General features: G+C 40.0%; 1 protein-coding gene across 2 annotated transcripts; it reads left to right on the forward strand.

The window, feature by feature from the left end:
• The first annotated feature begins 584 nt into the window (after positions 1-584).
• Positions 585-23182, forward strand: LOC120570915 (splicing factor, proline- and glutamine-rich-like). 2 transcript variants are annotated; one of them, XR_005641162.1, is made up of 12 exons: positions 585-1534; positions 2272-2460; positions 2661-2962; positions 3052-3147; positions 3698-3894; positions 4064-4148; positions 4319-4430; positions 4535-4583; positions 5147-5253; positions 21619-21667; positions 22748-22833; positions 23049-23182. XR_005641162.1 is itself a non-coding variant. In XM_039819600.1 (10 exons), the coding sequence occupies exons 1-10, from the start codon at positions 704-706 to the stop codon at positions 8247-8249; spliced, it is 2079 nt and encodes a 692-aa protein (XP_039675534.1). In that variant the 3' UTR covers positions 8250-8628. The 2 variants fall into 2 exon arrangements, 1 of the variants encoding a protein (XP_039675534.1); XM_039819600.1 differs by lacking the exons at positions 21619-21667; positions 22748-22833; positions 23049-23182 and adding an exon at positions 8139-8628 and having other exon boundaries at positions 704-1534.
• Positions 23183-23343: the final 161 nt, after the last annotated feature.

Here is a 23343-nt window from a genome sequence, read left to right on the forward strand (position 1 = left end):
AACTAGGATCACTGTGTGGCATTTTGAAACAAACAATGTAGATATAGCACTAAAATAAGTGGCCATGGTTAATGGGTTTGGGGGAAGTGATTGGCCAAAAAGTTATTTTTGAACTGAATGGTTCTATTTGGCAAAGGGAGACACATATTATCTCTGTATATCTTATGTCTCATCAAGATCAATGTGGACAAAGCCAAGCCCAAAGGTTTAAGTGGTTATCTTAAGCTTGCAAAGTTTTTTCTTTTAGGGTACACTATACTGTGCAGTTGTTTTGCAACAGAGTAATATGTGTAAAATTCCTGCTGTGTTTTCTTTTAACATGTACAAATAATACTAAACCCACTATCTTAATATAATTCACAGATATTTTAATATGCGGACTAAAACTGTAACTAACACTATATGTAATTTTGTATTCTTTTACATCAGTAATATTGGTACAATGCAGTCAAGTTAAACGTTTTCTTAAAATCACTGATCCTTCAAAGACATCCAACGCCCCTGGTGACTCCTCCTGCTGAGCGGCGGACCAATGAACTAATCGGGGCGGCGCTCCCCGTCCTGGAGAGAGAACAACTCCTCCAGGCACAACCGTTAGTCGCCATTTTGAGGAGCTTGACCTGCAGTTAGGAGCCCCTTGTTACGCAGCACATTTATAACGTTTTTTGTATTTTAATTATAGGGTTTGTTAATATAAGGATCAATGTCTCGATACAACAATAATCGCGGCGGCTTTGGTATGAATAATTTTCAGCAGCGCAGAGGGGGCGGTGGGCCCGGCGGTCCGATGCGGGGTGGGCTAATGGGAAACCCACATTTCAGGAACCATCCTTTCCAGAATCAGAACCAAAACAGAAGGGGAGCAAATAATAACTTCAACAGATCGCCTAATCAGGGACCACAGACTCCCCAGAAGCCACAGTCCCTGCCTATTATGCCTCCACCGAGTCCTGGGCCGGCTCTCACCATGAAAGGCCCAATGCAGCAGCAGCAGCAGCAGAAACCGGCAACGGCACCGGCACCGGCCCCGGCCCAGCAGACACCGACAACCCCTGCGCCTCAGCCGAAGATTCAGTCACCACCCCCGAAACCTAACATGACCTCCCCTCCACCCAACGTTAAACTGGAACCCAAGAACCAGCAGCTGGCGTCCCCGGTAGCAAATGCTAACGGACAGCAGCAGAAGCAACAGCAGCAGCAGCAGCAGCCTCCACAACAGAGCCCGAAGTCTGGTCCCCAACAAGGCCCGAAGTCTGGTCCCCAACAAGGCCCGAAGTCTGGTCCCCAACAAGGCCCGAAGTCTGGTCCCCAACAAGGCCCCAAAGCTGGTCCCCAACAAGGTCCAAAGTCTGGCCCCCATCAAGGCCAGTCTTCTGGTCCTTATCAAGGCCAGAAATCAGGCCCTTATCAAGGCCACAAGACAGGCCCATATCAAGGCCAGAACTCGGGGCCATCGGCGATAAAGCCCAGACATGAGCCAGAGAAAATGGCCACAGGCAACGATGCAGCCGAGTCAGATGCGAGCCAGTCAAAGGTCTGTTTTTATTATTTTTCAATGTATTTTCTGCCGTGAATGGCATCGACAGTCATTGTTGTTCGCAAACGTTAGCTAATTAGCTAGCTAGCTAGCTTATTCAGTACGGGCAGTACGCTCGATTTGAAACACAGTGCAGTCCGAAAAGGCGGAGTGTTTGTTTGTGATATTACCAATATTACTGATCGGTCATATTTATATATTCAAAGACAGAGTAAGAGAGTCGTATTGACTTTTCTTTGAAATCTCATCTCTCTCACTCACTCTCAAACATATCGCTGTTTATGGCGGTACAAGCGGTGACTAAAATCACGCGCACCATAGATTATTCGCTTTAGGTATCCGCCATCTTGTCTAAAATCCGTCCATGCAAAATGTGTTCGGTTAAAACAAAGAACATGCAGGTTGTTGTTGTTTGTTTTACACCGACTCCCATGTTTCTTGAATAATCTCTTGTACACTAGGTTGCTTTGAATTAATACAATATATAGATAGCTATATATATAGCTACACAATATAGGTCAAGCTTATTTGTCCTCTGAGCACCCACAGTGAATGGGGGATGGGCAGTGTGTTACGTAGCTACGCAAGCAAACAAAGACAAACATATTTTAACATAAGCTAGCCTTTTAGTCTTATTTGTGTGTTCTTGTCTGTTTACATTTATTTGGTGTAGCACATCGATTTTAGAGTTGTTGTTTTTTAATGTTAACGTTACATCGTTTATCAATCGACAGGCGTTCAGGGCAACGCTCTCCATGCTGCTGAAACCCGGTGAGAAGACGTACACACAGCGGTGTCGTCTGTTCATTGGAAACCTGCCCAACGACATCACAGAGGAGGATTTCAAGAGGCTGTTCGCAAAATACGGAGAGCCTAGCGAGGTCTTTATCAACAAAAGCAAAGGCTTTGGTTTCATCCGATTGGTAAGACATAAACTCCTTAAATACACCAGATTGCCATAGTTGATTTGTGTAAAGATTACTACAATAGATGCAAGAATGTGAGGTCCAGTTTTACATCTGTGATGTGTTATTAAGCACTACTTTTAGTGTTACTATTTTGTTATGTTGATTTCGTGTTTAACAGATCCCTTAACAGTAATGGTACATTTGGGTTCTTGTAGGAGTCCCGTGCACTTGCAGAGATAGCAAAGGCAGAGTTGGATGACACGCCAATGAAAAACAGACCCTTGCGTGTCCGATTTGCCACACACTCCGCAGCTTTGTCTGTGAAAAATCTGTCACCGTTTGTTTCCAACGAGCTCCTGGAAGAAGCTTTCTCACAGTTTGGAATGGTTGAGAGAGCCATTGTCATTGTAGATGACCGCGGGCGTGCCACAGGCAAGGGTATTGTAGAGTTTGCCTCCAAACCGGCAGCCAGAAAAGCCCTTGATCGGTGCAACGAGGGTGTTTTCCTGCTTACCACGTAAGTAAAAGCAGACGTGTGCATAATGCCCTCAATTAAAGGTGCTTGAACCCGTTGCTTATTCATCTTCTTTGTTTCACCCTTTTCAGGTCACCCCGGCCTATTGTTGTCGAGCCTCTGGAGCAGTTTGATGATGAGGATGGTCTTCCAGAAAAATTGGCACAGAAGAACCCCAGATATCAAGCGTAAGCAAATCCCTGTTTGTCCCCACCCATTTGCTTTTGTAGGGATAAGTAGAGCCATTTTGAGTTACTTAAGGTTAACTTGCGTCTCTCTGATACAATCCTCTTTATTATGCATATTATCTTTGTCATTCTAGAAGTCATTGATTTGTGAACAACAGATGGTGTGTGTGTGGGGGGGGGGGGTTCAGGGATGGCAGCTGTAAAAAAAAAATAAATCAATTTCTGTGTGGAGTAGCAGATGTTAACCTGTGTAAATCAAGGAGAGGTAGAGAAAGGATGTTGTCTGTAGCCTTCAAAACTCAACACTGGCAACTAGCACCTATCCATATTGCTCACCGTATGAAGTGGACTAAATCACAATATTGTCAGCATTACCATACTGGTTAAATGTTTTGCAACTGCTGTTCAGGCCCCTTTTATAACTATAGAGCATTTATTCCCTCATACGTTTCCTACATTCTTTTAAAATGGCATTATTCTTCTATCTATCTAATCAGTATATTGTGTGGATACAATCAGGTTACCTAACATTGGTATATTGTGTCTATAGAGAGCGTGAGGAACCTCCTCGTTTTGCTCGTCCCGGCACTTTCGAATATGAGTACTCCAAGCGCTGGAAGTCCCTGGATGACATGGAGAAACAGCAGAGGCAGCAGGTGGAGAAGAACATGCGCGAGGCCCGTGAGAAGCTGGAGAGCGAGATGGAGGATGCGTACCACGAGCACCAGGCCAACCTGCTCAGACAAGGCAAGTGTAATGATGTTGTTGGGTTTGAATAAGAACCAAGGGCCTGCAGCTATTTGATTTATATTTTCTGCTATTTATCACTAGAAAACAAGCGTGTCACTCAGGATGGGGGAGTACCTTGGTGTTCAAGTGCCACAATTACATCAGTTGTGTTCATGTTTCCTTACAGATTTGTTGAGGCGACAGGAGGAACTGCGGCGCATGGAGGAATTGCACAGTAAGGAGATGCAAAAGAGGAAGGAGATGCAGATCAGGTATTTATTTATTAAAACTCTGTTTGGTTGTTGATTGAGGCAGATGTAAGTCATGTGGTCGTCCTCATAAACGCGATACTTCTGTTTTTTTCTATTGAGAGATGAATATAATATCTGATTTGTTCATTTGATGCTAAACATGGGTCACATGTTTTCCATTTTGTAAACAGACAAGAAGAGGAGCGCCGCCGGCGGGAAGAGGAGATGATTCGCAATAGGGAAATGGAAGAACAGATGCGCCGCAAACGTGATGAGAACTACAGGATGGGCAACTTCATGGATGTGAGTTAAACTTTACACTAGAAAACAAGTTTATTGCATATATGCGATGAAGCAAGATATTTCATCAATATTTGTCCAATTAAAATGTTTCTTTTTCTTTACAGAGGGACAGGGAAATGAGAATGAATCCTGGTGGCGCTTTGGGCATGGGTGGTAAGATTTTTTTTTTTTTATTTTTTATTAGTCAATTCATTGAGGTTACTTTCTTTTAGAAAGGGGGAAAAAAACTCTTAATGGGCTCTGAGAGTGAGCTCAATCTCTCATCATCTCTCAGTATAAGGCGATTCAATTCTCAGGGCTGGAGCAGGGTCTGGCTACACCACCCATCACTCTGGGAAAGCGAATAACCGCTGGCTCGTTTGCATTTTTTTTAAACCAATCACAATCGTCTTTGTGGCGCTAAGCCCACATACACAGCAAACAGAGATGTTCATTGGTCTTAAAACGCCATGCGATAGTCACATGTTTCTCAGCCAATAATGGTGTTATTGACAACTGTAAAAATTTCAAGCTGATGTTGCAAACGGGGGGGATGATTCGAAGATGGGTTGACCAAACAGATTCAACTAATGTGCGATTCTCTTGAAATAACACTAGCTAAGGAATTTTGTAATTATGTTACATCAGCTGTGCAACAAACATGCTGCATTAGGAGTTTGTCTGAAGTGTTTATTTCAAGTGCAGTATATGTATTTGACTATGTTGTTTTTTGTTAGATATGCCCTTTGGTGGTTCCAACCAGAAGTTCTCCATGGGTGGACTGGGCTTTGAAGGACAGCAGGGAATGGGACCAGCTTCAGCAGGCTTGATGAGCAACGAAATGGTAACGTATCCCACCTTTTGGAAGATTAGTACTTAATGTAGTCTGTGTTCGGATTTCCTTTTTGTTGGAGAGGCTCCCAGCTGATCTTATAACATGAAGGCCAGCTGGCCAAGCAGGATGGGAAGTTATGAATGTTTTGTGCTCCCAGCTGTCTTCGGCTGGCTTGTTGGTTGTTGAATGAGAGAAATGCTGCCTGCGTGATAGGGTTTCTTTCAAAGGTAAGCCAAGCCCCCTCAGTTACCTTCACCTGAGACTTTTTAGCAGCGAAACCGTCAACCTGCACTAAATCATAAGAAATTGTTTTCCAACGTGCTCTGTGTAAGCTGTAGACAGACTTCAGGGGCTCTGCTCACTATTATCACACTGTTTGTGTAGTGGATTGCTATTGCAAGCCCTGTCTCATGTGAGCTGGACAGGCACCTTCTCTTGACTGGAGTCAGAATTTCCTCTACCACAGTTTTTCCCCTTAACTGTTGACAATGTGCTCATTTAGTTTTAAATGACCTTTTTCATACTGTGCTAGCAGTTTTATGCATATTCTGTCATGAGAAGAAAGAAAGTTGTATATGAACAGGCTACGTGTATTTTTGGGTGGCAGTGTGAAATCCTGTGTAAAACTCCTTTTGTGCTACAAGCCAATTTGAGACTTGAAGTAGGTGTGTAGTTCATTTTCTGGACCAGCAAACTTTTCCTTCTCAACATTTTTTGAGCATTTAAAATGCTTTTAGTGCAGGCTGACGGTGTAAGGCATTAAATGTTGGAAACAATTGTCTAAATTGTATATTACAGCAAGATAAATTGATGGGGGCAGGCAAAGCCTTGTGACCACTTGTGTTTAGGATGATATTGGGGAATATTGGACTAAACTTGAGATCTATGGTTCTGGCAGAATTGTAGTACCAATATTGGGTTGGTTTCTGTATTACAGTTGACTGTAAGAACGGCTAAATGTGTGTATTCACATTTTAGGTGAAATGAAACAAAAGCATTTCCAGGATACTTATAGGATAGCTTTGAGGTTTATATGCAACCTCTTGTACGAACTGTACAGTAGAGATGGAATCGACTGTTCGTCTAAGACACCCCAGGCGCGCGCACACAGAGATCCATTCACGACTTTTTCATAACTGGCAAATGTGCTTTTGACCGCTACTAAACAGAAACGCAACAACCTGATGCTAGCCAACACTGATAGCCTGGAATTGGACTCTCATCCTTGTTTGCGCATTCACTCTCGTTAAACAACCGGTTCAAGCTTCAACACACAAACCACGTGGTTGCATCTGCCATCTGGTCACCATACAACCGCACTGCACCTAATGTTTTTTTTTTTGAAGAAGAAGTTCCACACAGAACCGTGTGACGTTTGTAGTAGTCTTGCATGTGTTTCATATTTGTACAGTAGCATCTAACAGCGCTGTAGCAAATGCGATACTGCCCTTGTCGGAAAAACATGTTTCACCACCACTGTAAAATCAAGAGGAAAGTTATTTTTACAGCAGGATTGTTGCACAATTATTTTTTATATTAATAATAACTTTTGAAGATTTTAAAATCAAGACCCATCTCTACTGTACAGTATATGCTTCAATTTATAGAACGGTTTTGTATTTGAAAAATGGTGTGCCTCACATTAGTAGCTTTAAAAAAAATCTACTTTGTTTATTCATGCTAATATAGCATGCCCTAATAATGTAGTCTTGCATTGAATTTGAAGCACCATTTTCTTTTATAGTCAATGTAGAAAAGGCTTTCTTAGGATCTAAAAATCTTTTTTTAGGTTCAAGCTTGTTGGCAGTGTTGATGTTGGCGATGTATTATTTTCACAATCCATGAAGTTGCATGGAAGGCGCAAATTGACAGTTTTATAGTCCCATGAATGTGAAGCTCAGTAAAAGTCTTATAATATAGTCGGCTGAGCAGATTGTTGCAGATCCGGTTCAGGATATATTCATATTCTACATTCAGACATACTATGTTACTTTGTATGTTCCGTTCTTACCATATTGTTCCACTGTAGCCTTGAGCCTCCTCCTCTGTTGGAGTTTTGGCTCTTGAGACTTTCATTCTTTCTCACACTATTTAAGTTTCACAGCGTGTCTGAACTGGCACATAGTCATTTCTTGTTGGAGAAATGCTTGTGCTGAATGTCTTGTGAATGTTTACATTTTACTGTGCCGATAGTCTACACATGTATTTCTGGTACAGTCCCTATACTTCAGATTCTGGTCACATTTGGGGCAAGTGTTTTTTTTCCCCCCCATTTTATCAATGCAGTGCCATAAGAGGTGCTGTGAAAGCTGGACAGTAGATTAATACACCATCATTTCTGTTTAGGAAACATTGGAACTAATTAAGCATGAATTGGTTTTTGATGGCCATTCATTTCATATCTTATTTTTTTCCCCAAACTTCTAGGGAAATGTAACTAAAGAATGTTTGGCTCTTATGTATAATTTTTTTTTTATGCATACCTCTATCAAGACGTTGATATGTTGCTATATTCAATGATCTTGGGGGAAACATGGGCAGCATTTACAAAATGCTAGACCAACGAAGTAGTAAGGCTAGGCTATAGGCTAGTCTTGGCATGCACTGGAGAGACCATACTAGGTAGGCACTGACTAACGAAAGCATTACCCTCTCTTCCTTTTCCGTATGTAACCTGTGGCACCTGTGGACCTTCATATTGGAACGAACGGTTTCTTCGGATGTGTCTCCTGCTGGTTGTGTTGTATACCTCACAATATAAAACAAATCACCTCTATTGGCATACCTTTTTATACACTTCCATGTGGACATGAACTTTGTGCTTGCGCACTTAACCCATATCTTACCACCACTATCTGCCTCCCTGGCAAATTGTTCCCCCCCCCCCCCAACAGCGCAACGAGCGCTTCGCCCAGGGTGGTCCTAGGGGAATGGGTCCTGGTAACCCTGGGTTCGGCAGGGTCCGCGAAGAGTTTGATGGTCCGGCTAAGAAACCCCGTTTTTAAACGCTGCTCTTTGATGCTCCCAGCAGCACCCTTTGTATAGATTCTCCTCAACAAACATGTTGAGTCGCATTTCTTGTATTTAAGTTTAAATTGTTGCTACATTTTAGCCTGACAATTTACTCATTTTATGACGAAGTCAATATTTTCCTTTTTTATTTTGTATTGTCAGTAGTATGGAAAGATGGGACACCCTCGTGTGATCGTTAGTTCTTTCTGACCCATGTATAATTTTTTTTTTTCAGATGTATTATGCTCTGTGAGTCGCCGTGAAGTGATAACTGTAACATTTTTCTCGACCTTCTATGGCTATGTTTTGTGCCATACATTTGGAGTCAAAGCATGTATTATAATAAAGAGACATTGGTTCTATCAGGACAAACCGTTAACATTTATTCCCAGAAGTTGAAACATACAGTACGTTTGAAAAGCAACCAATTGCCAACAATTGGTTATTTGTAAATAATGTGGATACATCTGCCACATTAGGTCTTAAAGGGTCTATGTGTTATCTCTGCCGCAGTCCTGACCACCAGCGCATGGTGCTGCCTGGTGCAAATCCTTTGCAAGTCCTTTGCTTCTTTATTTTCTTGCCATCAAATTCAGATAACTGGCTGACACCGCCACAATCGGCAAACTCAACAAAAGTCTGTGTACGACTCAAATAAGTGAGGACATGGCTAGTGCATATAGGCACTGGTACGACATTTAGCATCTGCTAAGAAGTCTATAGACTAGATGGCACCCAGCACAGGTAAACTGTACACAAGACTCAATTTATATTTCTCTCCACAGATACTGCCTCCCCTTTATGCTTTAAAGCTATTTTCAAACGTAAGTGCCTGCACTGAGTCGTTAACCGTGTTTCATCCATTGGTACACAGTAACTGCTTTTACAGTCGTGCTTCAGGAAAGCAGAAATGCTACATAGATCCTTTAAGTGTGTGTGTGTGTGTGTGTGTGTGTGTGTGGCTAAGTGGAAACCCGCTTGTCAGTCCACATTGTGCGTCTTGTGTGCACATTTGGAGGATATTGACTATGTTTACATGCAGTCCAACATATAATGATTAAAAAAAAAAAAAGATTGCCACGCCCACCCTTAACGGTTTTATTAGCAAAATAGCCAATTCTTGCAGATGGGCTGCCAAAATTAAACTTCCAGATACTGTTGGCGTCTTGGACCGTTAGCTGAATGGATGAGATCACAATTTCAAAACAATTAGGCTCCGGAGTAAGGAATTAGGATTTCGATGACCTTGGTTTGTGTTTGTACATCTCGTAATGGTGTTTTATTGGACATCATTGAGCTTTTAGCCTTCTATCTTCTTTTAGCAGATAGACAATCAATCAATCAGCCCCCCCTCCCCCTGTGTGCCTGAGTGTGTAGATGTTGGCCATGTCTTTTAAAAAGTGTAACTGTAAATAAGGAAGCCAATAACCTTAACCTATATAGTTGGCCACCGGTTACTGTTTAACAGTTTAGACCAATGGTGCTTCACAAACCTGCATGTAAATGTAGCCATATTCAGTTCAGTTATGGACTTATTTTTGGTACAACAGAGGTCACCAGTTTGTATGTTAAAGGAACAAAAGGAAGTCTTTACTTCATTGACAAACTTTTATCTGACTCGAATGCCCGTACCATAGTTGCACTTTGTAAGCATGAGTAAATGTGACTTTGCATGACTGGCAAAGGGCTCAGTTGGACTGGCAAACATGCATTGTGGTCAGTTTTGAAGGCATGTTGACAACCAGAAACTAAAGCATAAATGTATAAATTTGTTCCATCTATGGCTCAAAATGGTAACCTTAACATATTTTTCTAAAATGTAGTAATGGAACAACGTTGTTGTGCTTCTGGCAAAGCTAACCTTTTTAAAGTCAACACCCCTGATAATGCTAATGCTATTTTAGAGTGAATGTTTGATAAAGCCAACGCCAGGCTGTTTCAATCAATCACAAAACAGAGAGAAAACAGACTGTCCGACACGTTAAACTGTAATCGTGCATTTTGAATATTTCATGCCATTAGACTGATGCAGCCTAAGGTGAATCCTTTATTTCTTCACAACAGAATCTTGTGCCTGGTCTAATCAAATACATAGACCGTTTCACTGGCATTGCTAGGCAACCGATGTGGTCCATGTTCACTTCCTGTGTATGTTTTGATGGACAGAAACTATTATTTCCTTGGTTGCAGTGTGTGTAGTTTTCTTGAGCTGGCTGCAACAAAAAACTGGGACACATTACGAATGTTTACGTTTAAAACTGTGAAATGGTCCATAACGGTTAACGTTACGTTTCCCTTTTATTCTCAGTGCATGGCTGCATCATTTATTTAATTAAATTTTTTTTATTGTAGAGGACCTGCCTTTTACATCAGCGATTATTAACTTAAACAACATTGTAACTGTAAATGTTCAAAAGAACATTGTAGAAGAAGATAAGGAATGTTAGTTTTTGAATGTATCCAAGTAATAATCAATTAATCAAAGTAATCAGCTTTAATATAGTACTTAGTTGCTGGCTGCAGCCCTATAATACATTTTAAAATGTTGCTGTTAATTCAACATGAATGCAGTCATGATTATTTTATTTTTTTAAGAGCTGCATGACACTAGTGTTGCATATCAGTCAGCAAACAGCTGATGTTGGAAAACCGATATAAATCCTACCTTTGCACAAGTTGTACTTTGTACTGTGATGAGCATTCCTTGTGCTGGACCTGTAAGAAGACAAGAAATCCAGAGTTTGCCCAAAGCAAGGTCAACCACATCAATTGGAGCTGCTATTGCAGTGGAACATGTGGCCCATCTCTGCTCCACCTGTTCCCCTTTTGTTATAGAAAATTCCCATTCTCCAGTTTGTGAATTCCCTTTTACATCTTGTCACTTCACAAAAGGAAAACTGATTATTGGTTTAATAATCTAATACTATTTTACACTGTGAATTCTAATTGAATATTGTGTTGCACAGATACATTATGTAGCTGAATGCATAAACCAACATGGCTGAAATAAGTTATCTCTGTATTTATCTGTTGGTAATAACCGAGCCTTACTGTGTTACTTGGGTACAGCCGGGGACACAGTGCTTCCATTTTATTTTCCTCAGATATGGCTTCAATTTGTTGTTTTCACACTGATTCATATCATTACCATTTAGAGCCCATTGACCAGCACCTTTCTGCGTTTCAGGAGACTATGTGTTAAGCTGTAGTTGCATTAATGTCATCTGTGGCAATATTACAAGACTCAAGAGGCCACAAACAGTATTAAAAGAAAACGGAACATTTAACAATGTTGTTATACACCTGTCATGGCTGCCTTCTGCCCAAGATGCAGATCCTTCAAAACGGGGAACAATTAAAGCATAATTGAACAATTGACTTACCAAATTTGTTTTTAATGTTGATGGTGAGCTACCCTCTGACATTTGGATCAAAGATTGTAACAAAATTCTGTAAATTGAAAGGCCTTCTATATAAATAAACTGTCAAATTATTAACATGTTATCATATGAAAGAACAACTTTTAAAACACTCATTGTTAAGGGCTTCCTGCAGCTGAAATTAACATTTTTACTCTGCTGCCCAATCTGGCCTCTCCCCATGAATCATGTCAGTACCTGTTCTGAGGTATTTTGACATCACTTTGGCAGCAAATGGACACTGGCTTGCCTCAGCAAGCATTTCTCAGAGTTGTGTGGTAGGAGGAGACGGGCGGTAAAAGTGAGTGTAAGTATTCTTGTATTAATTTTTTAAGATTGAGCACATTTCATTTTAAAGTGTAATTGTTTCACTTGTTTTATTTTTTTATATGGAAATGGAGAATATGATGAGAGATGAAGCAGGGCTCTTTGTTGTTTTTTTTCCTGGCACTAGCTTGACTGATTCTGTCGACTGCTGAACGTGTATTTACATTACGTGTAGTTGACAAAAGTCTCCTTACAACAGTACAGCTTTTGAAACTTCTTTAATAATGCTTACATTTTTAAGACTAAAAAGAACAAAGTGGCTTTCAGTCTTAGATTTGGAGTCACTTGTATAGTGCTCTTTTGTATAATTTGATAATTGTCCAATGGCTGACTTTGATCATCATTTGGACCTACAACTGGATGACCGCAATGCATCCTGTAGTAGTTCTGTAGCTGCCAAAACCTTGGAATATGTTAAGACATCAAGAAACTTTAAAAAGATTTGTAGCATTTCTCCTGTGCACAGTATGATGATGTACCCTGCACTATAACTATAAATATAAGGATTGCTTTGTTATAAAAAAGATCCGAAGTAAATCCTCTCCTTCATTTGGCATCTGAAAACCCTGCAACACACATCTGAAGTGGCTGCAAAACGGAAGACTACAGACACTTGGTAATATAATTGGATATCATGGAGTGTTCATCTGTAATGTTGCGTGTGTTTGTGTCATGTACATTTTTTCTTTAACAGGTTTGACCAGCTTTAAAGATTTGTGGCTGTAGTGTGGAGTCAGGAATGCTTTAGAAAAGAAACCTAAACACTGGACTTCTTTCTTAAGATTCACAATAGGATAGTCAACTGTTTCTTGGTCGACTGAAATTCTACTTACTCTTCATTTAAAGGACTGATCCCGGGGGGCGGGGGGGGGACTACGCTTTTTCCTGAGGACAGCATTTTTATTTATTTTTTATTTGCCATGGGATAGATGCATATTTACTCTATGGTACATGATGAGGTGCCTATTTATCCTGTGCTCTGCTCATTTGGCATTTTCCTTTCTGGTCCCAGAGAGTTGGTGTGTAACTGGGTAAAACGCTTCACTCATCACTGGTGCTATTTTACCCAGATGTCCAATCACAGTGAAGCAGGGGTGGTACAAGCGACAAATAAGTAAAAATGTATACAGCTGGCCACATAGACCAGGGGTGCGTCCTCTCTCCCTACATGCCTTAGCCTTCCCTTCATCCAGGGCAAGGACTCTACCTTGTGCTGACATTTTTACTTTTGCGGCTATTCTAGAGAAGGCTACAAAAGTAACACCAGAGATTGTCCGGCCAGTGAGAATTTGGTTGAACAAGAGAATTTGGTCGGACAAGAACATGTCAACCAACAACTGGAAGGTGTCAGCCCTCATTCACAACAGTACTATATATATATATATATATATATATATATATATATATATATATATATATATATATATATATATATATATATATATATATATATATATATATATATATATATATATATATTAAAACTATGATGCAAACACATTTGCCTTTGACCCAGTGTCTCATGGATACACAGTTGGGTAATGGTGCTGATTTAGCTTTGTGGCATTCTTGTTGCGTGAGGTATTTTCTAACCCGGGAGATTGAACAACTACACAGTGTAGTATTTATTTTTTTTTTTTTTTGGAAAGACAAGAACATGACTAAAATGCAACTAAACGGATTTTATGTACTCTTTAATGTCTCTATAGCGAAGTTCCCCCTTTATTTATTTTTTATTATACCTCGCCCATTGGCCCATGGCCACTGCTGCTGTCGGACAAACATGGACTAGACCTAATGGCGCGTTCGCTTACAACTCGTAAGATCATGGTGCATTCGAAGTTATTGTAAAATCTAGTGATTCTTTTTGTCATTTAACAGTAGTTGATCTGGTAATCGGAGTTATGTTCATAAGCTATTGGTTTGACATTTTAAATTTATTTAAATTTGGCCATATTGCCAGTAAACAAGCAGTTTTTAAATGTCACGGACTGCTTTCTGCTCTTTTTGTTTATGCTCTTCTATTTTTAAAAATTTTCAGTTTAGGCACTGACACCTTTTTTGAAAGTATACTTTTAGCACTGGTGTTGGGAAAACAAACGATATCCAACCCTAGCTGTCACAGGAGGAGAGCATAGACTGTAGGCTTCCGTCAACTTGCCTCAGCTCCATCTAGGCTCCACTTCTTTGCCCATTTTTGTATTAGACGTCACTACTGCTAAGATGGCATCGGCCTGACCCACTGGGAGCCGTCCACTTTGAGCTTCATTTTGACTCTTTGGGTGACGTCCCAGAGACGATGTCCATATTTTAATATATTTTAATTCTTAAATAAGTTTAGTCTGGAACCAGTTTACAACCATTTTTGTTTGTTAATCAATGCTGGTGTATTTATTTTTAAGATTACAGCCAAAAAAAGCTTTAATTTACCTAGCCACGTTCACCATTGAGGTTATTCCAGATTAGATTTTTGAATAGCTAGCTACGTTTATTTTGTAGATTCTTCTTTTTTTTTTTTACAATTTTTACCTTTTTAACATACAATTAGCTACATGAACACATCCAGATGACCGCAACCACAACACTCAAGACCATCCAACAAAACACTAACAAAATTAACAAACCTGTATAAATGACAACCACCATAAGCCCATCATACACGTTTATCCCCAGCACAAAGCTTCTTAGGAGCACTCCAGAAAGCTCAGGCATTTTTTTAGTATAGACATTCAATCTAGAAAACAATTATTTTATTTTTTTATTTTATTTTTTTTCAAACGCTGCCACCCTAGCCATCTCACAAGCCCACTCTTGAATGATGGCACCCCTTCATTCCTCCATCCTCTTAAAATAATCTGTCCAGATATCATTAAACTAGTCTGTACCCAGCTTATTATGTACTTATCCACCTTCTTAGGATTGACCCACCTCCCAGAACAAATAATCTTGGGCTGAATGGAACCTGGGTCCCTGCAATCCGACATAGGTTATCATGTATCCCGGTCCAAAATTACTGGACCTTATCACAGGACCATAGGACATTAAGTAAATGGCCGTCCTCTCTTACATTTCCAACTATTTAGTGTGTCTTTCAGACCCATTCTAAACCGAAACTGATTGAGGTGTACCCTCACATCGCGTGACATAGTTTTAGTATTCCTACAGATTCTGTTCCCCTCATCATCCAATAATACTCAGAACCTTTCCCAGGTCTTTTTGAGGGCTGTCCAGGCTCCATCCCCCAGGTTCCACATAAGCATAGAATAATACCCAGAAGCCTCATAACCTTTCCATATTTCAACAACACCATATCTAAACATTCTGGTGTCTTCGGGGCTGAAGATCTGGAACCAAAAATCCCCCGAAACCGATGGCGAAGTTGCAAATATCTAAAATAAAAATGGAGACCTAGTTTTTCAAATTGCTCTACCACATCCTCAAAGGGTTTCAATATGCCACCAAGATCCCCCAGTGTGGCAATTCCCTTTTCTAACCAATCCTTGAGCCTTTAATCACTTATAAAGAGTGACAAGGAGAATGGCACAACAAAATCCCTTTGGAGTCACTTATGTAGTGCTCTTTTGTAAATGGTGACTGCCAAGTGTCTGACTCAATGGAGAGATTTTTAACTGGATTTTCTGACTAAAATATATAACTTCTGGAAGGGATTTTGCAAATGGAAAAACTAGAGTGGGGGGGAAAGGCAAAAGTCAGATGACTGCCAAAAAGGCAAAAGTGAGAAGACTGCCAATACTTTGAAGTTAGTAAGACAGTAATTTAAAAAGTGTAAAAGATTGAAGTTGAATCACAGCTCACAATTAGTATTAAGTATTTAAGCAACATTATTAGGCTAATTTAGGGCTTTGGTAGTCAAACAGATGTACACACAGCATCTGACATTCTGCAAAATAGTACAAGTGCTCATTGACGTGACCTAAGTGTAACTTTTAAAACTTGTAATGTTATGTCTGTGTGTTGGTGTTGTGTACAATTTGTTTTTCTTTAACAGGTTTGACCATCTTTAAAGGTGTTGGACTATGAGAAGGAACTTTCCAAACCAAGAAATTCAAAGTCTGTAGCTTCTTTTCTTGTTAATGGAACACAGTCGAGGACCAAACGGCACCTATTTTTGAAAGATATAAATGTATTGATTTATTATAGGTGGTGGTGGCTCAATAGCTTAAGACTGCAGTGTGACTTTATCATTTGGCCATTCTTCTTGCACAAATAAATAAGACTGAACCGACTGTGCAAAGATCACTAAACCACCCCTACTGCAGCACATTTTGACTTTGTGACCTTTTGACACATTTTGACTAGTTCATCAATATTTCTTTAAAGATAGCGCTTAACAGACTACACAGTAAGTACATAAGATTTGGAACAGGGGAGTCCCCTCTGGCCAACACATTTCGACTTTGCGAAAAGTAATAATAGTGTTTTTGATGACATTCTTAAAGAGAAGTTCTTTAGGAACTATTTAGCAACTATATTCAGGAGATTTAAAACAGGGATGTCCACTTATATTGCCAACACATTTTGACTTTATTGGAGTAAAAATGTGAACCAAATGTTGATGCTGTTGGAGGTTCACTCTAATATAGAGGGACAGGGACTTGTTGCAGCAAATTTTGATGGCGTAAATATGGAAATCAAAGCTTTGTAACTGACATTTTTCAAGAGAAGTTCTTTGTCGAGGTTTATATAAAGGCAGATTTAAGCCCACTTGACAGTCTACACAGTGACTATTTAGGAGTTTCAGAACAGGGAGGCCCCTTATTGCGGACACATTTTAATAGCATCATTGGAGTAAAAATTTAAAGCAAAGCTTTGACCGTGACGTTCTTTTAAAATAACTTTATAGTCGACAGACCATAAAGTAACTATATAATGTAGAGGTTCGAAACGGGGATTGTTCCTTTTGCAACTAGGCCTGGGCGATATGGCCAAAACCTTCTATCCAGATATAGGTCATATCATGACCGTAACGTTATACATTACTATATAGCATGGTTTCTGCTAATTCAATAAATCTATATGAAATAACTGGAAGGTAAAGCCTATTTTTTTGTATACTCCTGTGTGAATTAAATGTGACAAATGAGAAGTACATGAGTAAATGAGTATTTTCTCATTTTATTAAAAACTTAAGTGCAAAAAACATAATCTGCAAGAATCAGAATATAAAGCGCCGTCCAAATGATAGCGATATAAACTATAGAAAAATATATGCGATGGGACATTTTAATATCATTTTGACATTGTAATATCATTTTGACAACCTAAATCGACATATCGCCCAGCCCTAATTGAGTGACATTATTTTGATATAACTTTATAGTCAACAGACTGTAAATATAGAGGTTCGGAACAGGGATCTCCCCTTTTAAAACACATTTTGACTTTGTGTCATTGAAGTAGTAATTAAAAAGCAAACTTCTGACACTGACATGCCTAAAGAGAAGTTCTTAATCGATTTGTTTAAAGGCCTCATTGCTTTTAACCCAGTCAACACCCATATTTGTTCTTCTTTCGTGGAGAATTCCTGACCCTGAAAGCTGTTGGTAAAAACTGCAAGTAGTAAGCCTGACCGACCTCCTATTCACCATCTACCTGAGGCAGGAAGTCCCATGCACCTTACGGTTGAAGAGAGGATGGTGTGTTTGTGTGTTTGACTGTATGTGTCTGTTTTTGTTTGTATGTGTTTGAGCGTGTGTGTGTGTTAATGTCTCTGGGTAAATGAGACGTGAATTAGCTGCTGTCAGCCAGCTTATCAAAGACAGGCGGACCCAGTCCACAGTAGAGGCTCTTCTCTGCAGTTGGGTTACATTGACGATGAGTAGTTCTGCAGAAGTCAGTGGACAGTAAAGCCTGGACTTGTTTGCACTGCAGCCAGAGGTATGCTTACACAGATCAGCTGCACAAGTAAGGTAAGTGTCCCATCCATGTTTACAATACAAGATGCACAGTTCTCTCAAAACTCTTCTCTCTGTCCTCTCTTACACCACATCACTGCTCACAGTGACGTTTACAGGGCTTCTGGCATCACACTTACAAAGAATGGCATCACAGTGCAGATTTCTGTTCTTCAACCTTTTTGTGCGTGGATGTATAGCCCGTGCAGTGTGTGTGTGTGGTTGTAGTACTTTGGCTTCTCTGTATGTATGCATGAAAGGTACTATGTATGGACTGCTGGTTCAACACTAGTTCCTAACTAGAGGTGTGCGATACAGTGCTGCTGTCATTTTGTGAACACTAGAAGTCAAGAGAAGAGTAACCGGTTTTTATTTTCGGTGCTTGAAGTATTCAAGCAACATCAAACATGTATTTAGTCATTTTTTAAAGCATTAGAAAGCTTCAACCTTGTACAACCGTACAGAATATATGTTCTCATTCAGCTTGTGCTGATTTCTTTGGCGATGTTTGCTGAACGTTTTTTGACGAATTAAAATTAGCTTTGGTAATAGGCAGGTTGTTTGCAACAATGAACAGGGCGGAAAAAAAGTCAATGAAGCCCAACTCATAGATGCCATTTTCTTCTGTCTTTTTTTGGGGGGGAGGGGTAGTTTTGTCTTTTGCTGCACCTCTTTTACATCTTTAACAATCAAATAGTGCTGATCAAAAACTACAGAAATTTATTTCTGTTTTGATACCAGTTTTTAAATCTCAATAGATTTGAGTAGCTTTTTGCCTTTTCAGAAACAATAGCACATGTGCAGACTAATCTTTTTATATAAATTTAAAGTACAGTAGTCTTGCTGAACCATGGAAAATTCTAAAAATCATTCAAACTGTTTAAATGTTAACGAAGTTTGCACTTTCACTCAGTTATGTAAACATGGCATTGACCTTTAGTAACTGACAAAACTGCTCCATCTGTTGTCACCACTCCTGTCCTCTGTCTCTGGCTGTGAAATGTCTGTAAAACTGTAAACGATATGTTGTGGTACCGGGTTGGGATCTCTTTGCAGCTTTGAAGTGAAACGTAACCTACTGCTTGGGTTGCTCTGGGTGGGGATGTAGAACATGTATACTGCTCAATGCAGTTTGCAGTTTTATCCTTAGACCACAACCTTTTTTGACTTATGTTTGGTTAGATGGAGTATTTTTCTTTCTTTTTTTTTTCTTTGTTATGAAAAATGCACTAAATTCACACAAATTATGACTTCATTTCCTGAGTTCATGTTGAGCAGTTTCTCTTCACTTTCCATACAACCTCGGTCTATAAACTTTGGATTTACTATATCACATAGATCACCTTTCTTGGAGTAATAGCTTAGTCAAGTCTCAACACATAGACATTATGTACATATTTTAAGATTCAGTGTTACTTGCACTTCCCAAGGATATCGCATTTTTGATGTCCATCACAAGTGAACGTCCATAAATCTGCTTAGGAATCATAGGGGGGGAAAAAAAACCTCATAACTTCAGTCCTGAGAATAATCGCATTTGTAAAGTTGTCATAAGTATCAAAGTAATTCAGTAATAGTTGTGTGTACATCCAGAGGTAAAACGGGAGCTGCTAATGCGACTTTTTATGGTACTAATTTGCCAAAATGTAAACAAGTTGCAACCCGCATCGTAAAACAGTGAATCGCAACATTGTACTTATTGTTTACATTCCCCAAAGCATCATGGACACTGTGGTTCCAAAGCTTAGAGATGATGAATAGAAGTAGCATTAATGGGAGCAAAAATCCATCAATAACTTTTTTTTTTTGCACTATCAGTATACATTTTTAAACCGTGTAACAGGGCAACGCCCTTCAAGATCTTTTCCTTGGGTAGAGCACCAGAGTGAAAATGAATATCTACAAACTTCTAAAAAAAAAATCAACAAACCTGATCTATATGATGGTTGTTGATTCTAAGTTTAAGTGGTTTGTAGAGCAGACCTACAGACGCAGCTAAAATATATTGACTTTTTTTTCTGTTATTTCACATCCTCTTGAAGGGATGGAAGGAGTAAAATGGAGAGACAAGTTGTTCTGTGCAGACTGATCTCATTAAGTGCCGTATGTATGACACGCCAATTCGTATGCCATTTTGGCGTGTTATCAAGACTCATAATCGCTTTTTAGCGTGTTTATAAACGCCGTTTGGCCTCCATTGACCTACATTACGTGTGAATTATCGCCGTCGTAGCGAGTGGTATGAAAGGACGGAAGTCTGCGGATGGGTAAAACACAGGACTTTAACCCAGGAGAGCCGGGATCGCATCCCGCGTGTGGCGTTTATCAACCTTGTTTGTTTTTATGTTTTATTATTTAGTAAATAATAAAATGTTCTTTTCCTAAACCCAACCGTTTGTTTTCCTAAGCGTGTGACATTGGTCACCATCGTGTTTTTTGTTTGTTACTAAAGCCTTCCCCAATGTTCTTTTCCTAAACCCAACCTTTTTTTTCCCTTTTTTTTTAACAAGCGTGTGACGTTCTTGCGATAGCACGCCATGTGGATAGCTGAAAATGCGTACAGATAACACGCCATTTGGCTTTAGGAAAGTGGCGTGTATGTTTATGCAGTCATGATGCCATGTTGTTCTGTGAGATTATTTTGCAGTAGTGCTGGACTTTATTGCTTTCCTCTCAGTACATCTTACTGCTCATATTTTGTCACTCCATGTTAAACCTGAATGTCCTGTCCTGCCAGTGACCAGCCAGTCATTGTGGAAACACAGTACATCACGACTGTGGCGTTTTCCTTTTGTAGCTCGTACGGAGGTGTTGTCCTGTAAAGGACCGTGGTGAAGTTTATGGTTCTCCTTGATCAAGAGGGAACTGCGCTTTTCAGCCAATGCCATGAATCAAGCCCTGGAGGCTGTCAAGATGTATCTGTCTGCACTGTGATCCATTTTCTAACTAAGTCCTCAGTCCTGATTGACCAAAATGTCCTGTCTCTGAGTGTGATGCCAGAATAACCCTTTTGGCCTCTAATGGCCTCGTCTAAAAGGGCACTGCCCAAAGTCTGCCCGACTGACACTGAAAATGACCAGGTCTCTACTTCTCTACAAGCTTCATGGTACAACTCCCAACTCTGTTTGGGGTTTTTTGCAGTGACACCCCTGACGTGTCAGTACGAAGTCCAGCTTCACATGGCTTTGTAACAGAATTACCTTCCCCGAGGTTTGCAACAGATCTCAACGTTGTTGTCATGAATTTGTCTTGTCTGCAGTTTCTAAACAAATGGACCTTGCTGAGATGCCTTTCTAAAACCTGTATTTTATACTTTATTGCACAATGCATACATTTGTACTTGTCACATTTACATACACTATTTTCTTATAATGTAAGGGTCACATAACATCATAACCCATATTTACAACTAATACATTGAATCTTCACACTCGCACAAACACATGCACAAACAAAAACACTAATTTTGTCTTTTCTTAAAGATGGCAACCTTTTATATTGTGTGTGTGTGTGTGTGTGTGTGTGTGTGTGTGTGTGTGTGTGTGTGTGTGTGTGTGTGTGTGTGTGTGTGTGTGTGTGTGTGTGTGTGTGTGTGTGTGTGTGTGTGTGTGTGTGTGTGTGTGTGTGTGTGAGAAAAGGTAATGATAGAAACCTGCTGACCAGTTCACTGCCAGGCTCTCATTGTTTGTTTCTCGCCACAGGAGCCTCGACCAGTCGAAGGAGGCTGACACTCCACACCGTTAAGCCAGGGTAAGATCCCCAGTGGTTATTATGCAGTGTGTGGGCTTTGAGAAGAACCCAGCAGATATCTAAACTAGATATACATGTTTTCCTTTGAAAAGAGTCCTCCACCATATAGCTTTGCACTCCTGTACCATTCTCCAGTCATGATGGATGATTTGAAATACAATATCAAAATCGATGCAGCAGAACCAGCAATTTATTTTTTTTTAAACATTTTTTACCTGCATTCTTCTTCCTTGTCGAAATCCTGTGACTACATTACCCACAATGCAATTTGACTCTTGACAGTTCAGTTGGGAGATTTAGGCGTGTTGTGCCAGTAGCATAGCCTGGAAATCCAGACCAAAATCCAAAAGATTACGTGTAATGAAAATGGCCCAACTCGAGGGGCGGTACCAAGCATGCATTTGAAAATCTCACTGCGACCAATCACAACAATACACAGGGTGACATAACCAGAGCCCCATACGCTTAGCTACCAGCAGAGCTAACTGGTAGATTAAACTGTCGTCCTCTGTTTAGCTCGCCTCAGGCTCGTCTATATCAAATACACCGATGTGATTGGTGCAGCTCAACTACAAGAGCATAGTTAATGACCATCATGAATCAGTGCCAGAGTGACTTGCTGAGCAAATTCAAATTGTGCTCCCGCGAGAACTCTGGATTTCCAGGGTACTAGTAGCGGCTAATGTACCCTGAAGCCGCTAGCCTCAAGCAGAGATAAGAATCGGCCTACAGAGGAATTTTCAAACTTGAAGTCCTAAGACCTAATCGACGCGCCCTTAAGTGAAATCCCTTGAGACCATTTCATGCAGGTCCCTCTAGAGCCGTAAAAAGCTTCATACAACTTCTTTCATCCCGTAAACAAACTGATGGATGAAATCGGTGGCCTCCGCTAACCCGGGGTATAACAAACACACAGGTGTTGGTTTTGTTGAACTTGTTTGGGTGGGACAACTTAAGACAGATCAATCATCCATTAAATGCCAGTCAGGGTGTGCAGGACATTTAAAAAGCAGTAAATGTTATTTTCTGTAAATTCATTCGAAAAGTAATAACGGTTGGTCTTGTCTTTCTGGTTTTTAGGTAAAATGAAGACTGATGTCTGATACAATGCCAGAGCTGCAGGAGACTCAGCAACTGCACTGGGGTGATGCCAGGATGACTTCCATGTTAGTTCCTCTGCAGTTATTCATTCAGACGCTGATGTGAAATATCTTTGTTACATAGAAACCGCTTTTTACAAAAGCATTAAAGTAAATCTAGAAAACCTATACTGGGAAACGCTTCATAAGCTGTGATGTATGTCATATTGAAGACCACACTGGCAGCTGGACTGTTGAATAATCTCACAAAACAGTTTTTTCTTTTGCATCTCCATTTGCAGAGCTGCAGGTGGTGGCGCAGACGCAGTACTAGGAGGCATCCAGCAGGAGGACAAGCAGCTTGTAGTCCAGAGGAGGGATGCACTAAATTGTTTTTTTTGCTTTAAAGTTTTAATAATAAATTATATAAACCTGAGTTTTGTTGTTTGTATTCCTTGCAATATGGACGATAACCCGTTTATGTGAGTTAATTTTAACTTAATTTAAATCTGTGGTATTGAGGAGTTTGTTGTTGAAATAGAGCTTTACACTTTATAGCATGATTGCATATATGAAGTGGAATTTTAAGTTGCAGCT

This window comes from Perca fluviatilis, chromosome 13, assembly GCF_010015445.1.
Source record: "Perca fluviatilis chromosome 13, GENO_Pfluv_1.0, whole genome shotgun sequence".
Lineage (NCBI taxonomy): Eukaryota > Metazoa > Chordata > Actinopteri > Perciformes > Percidae > Perca > Perca fluviatilis.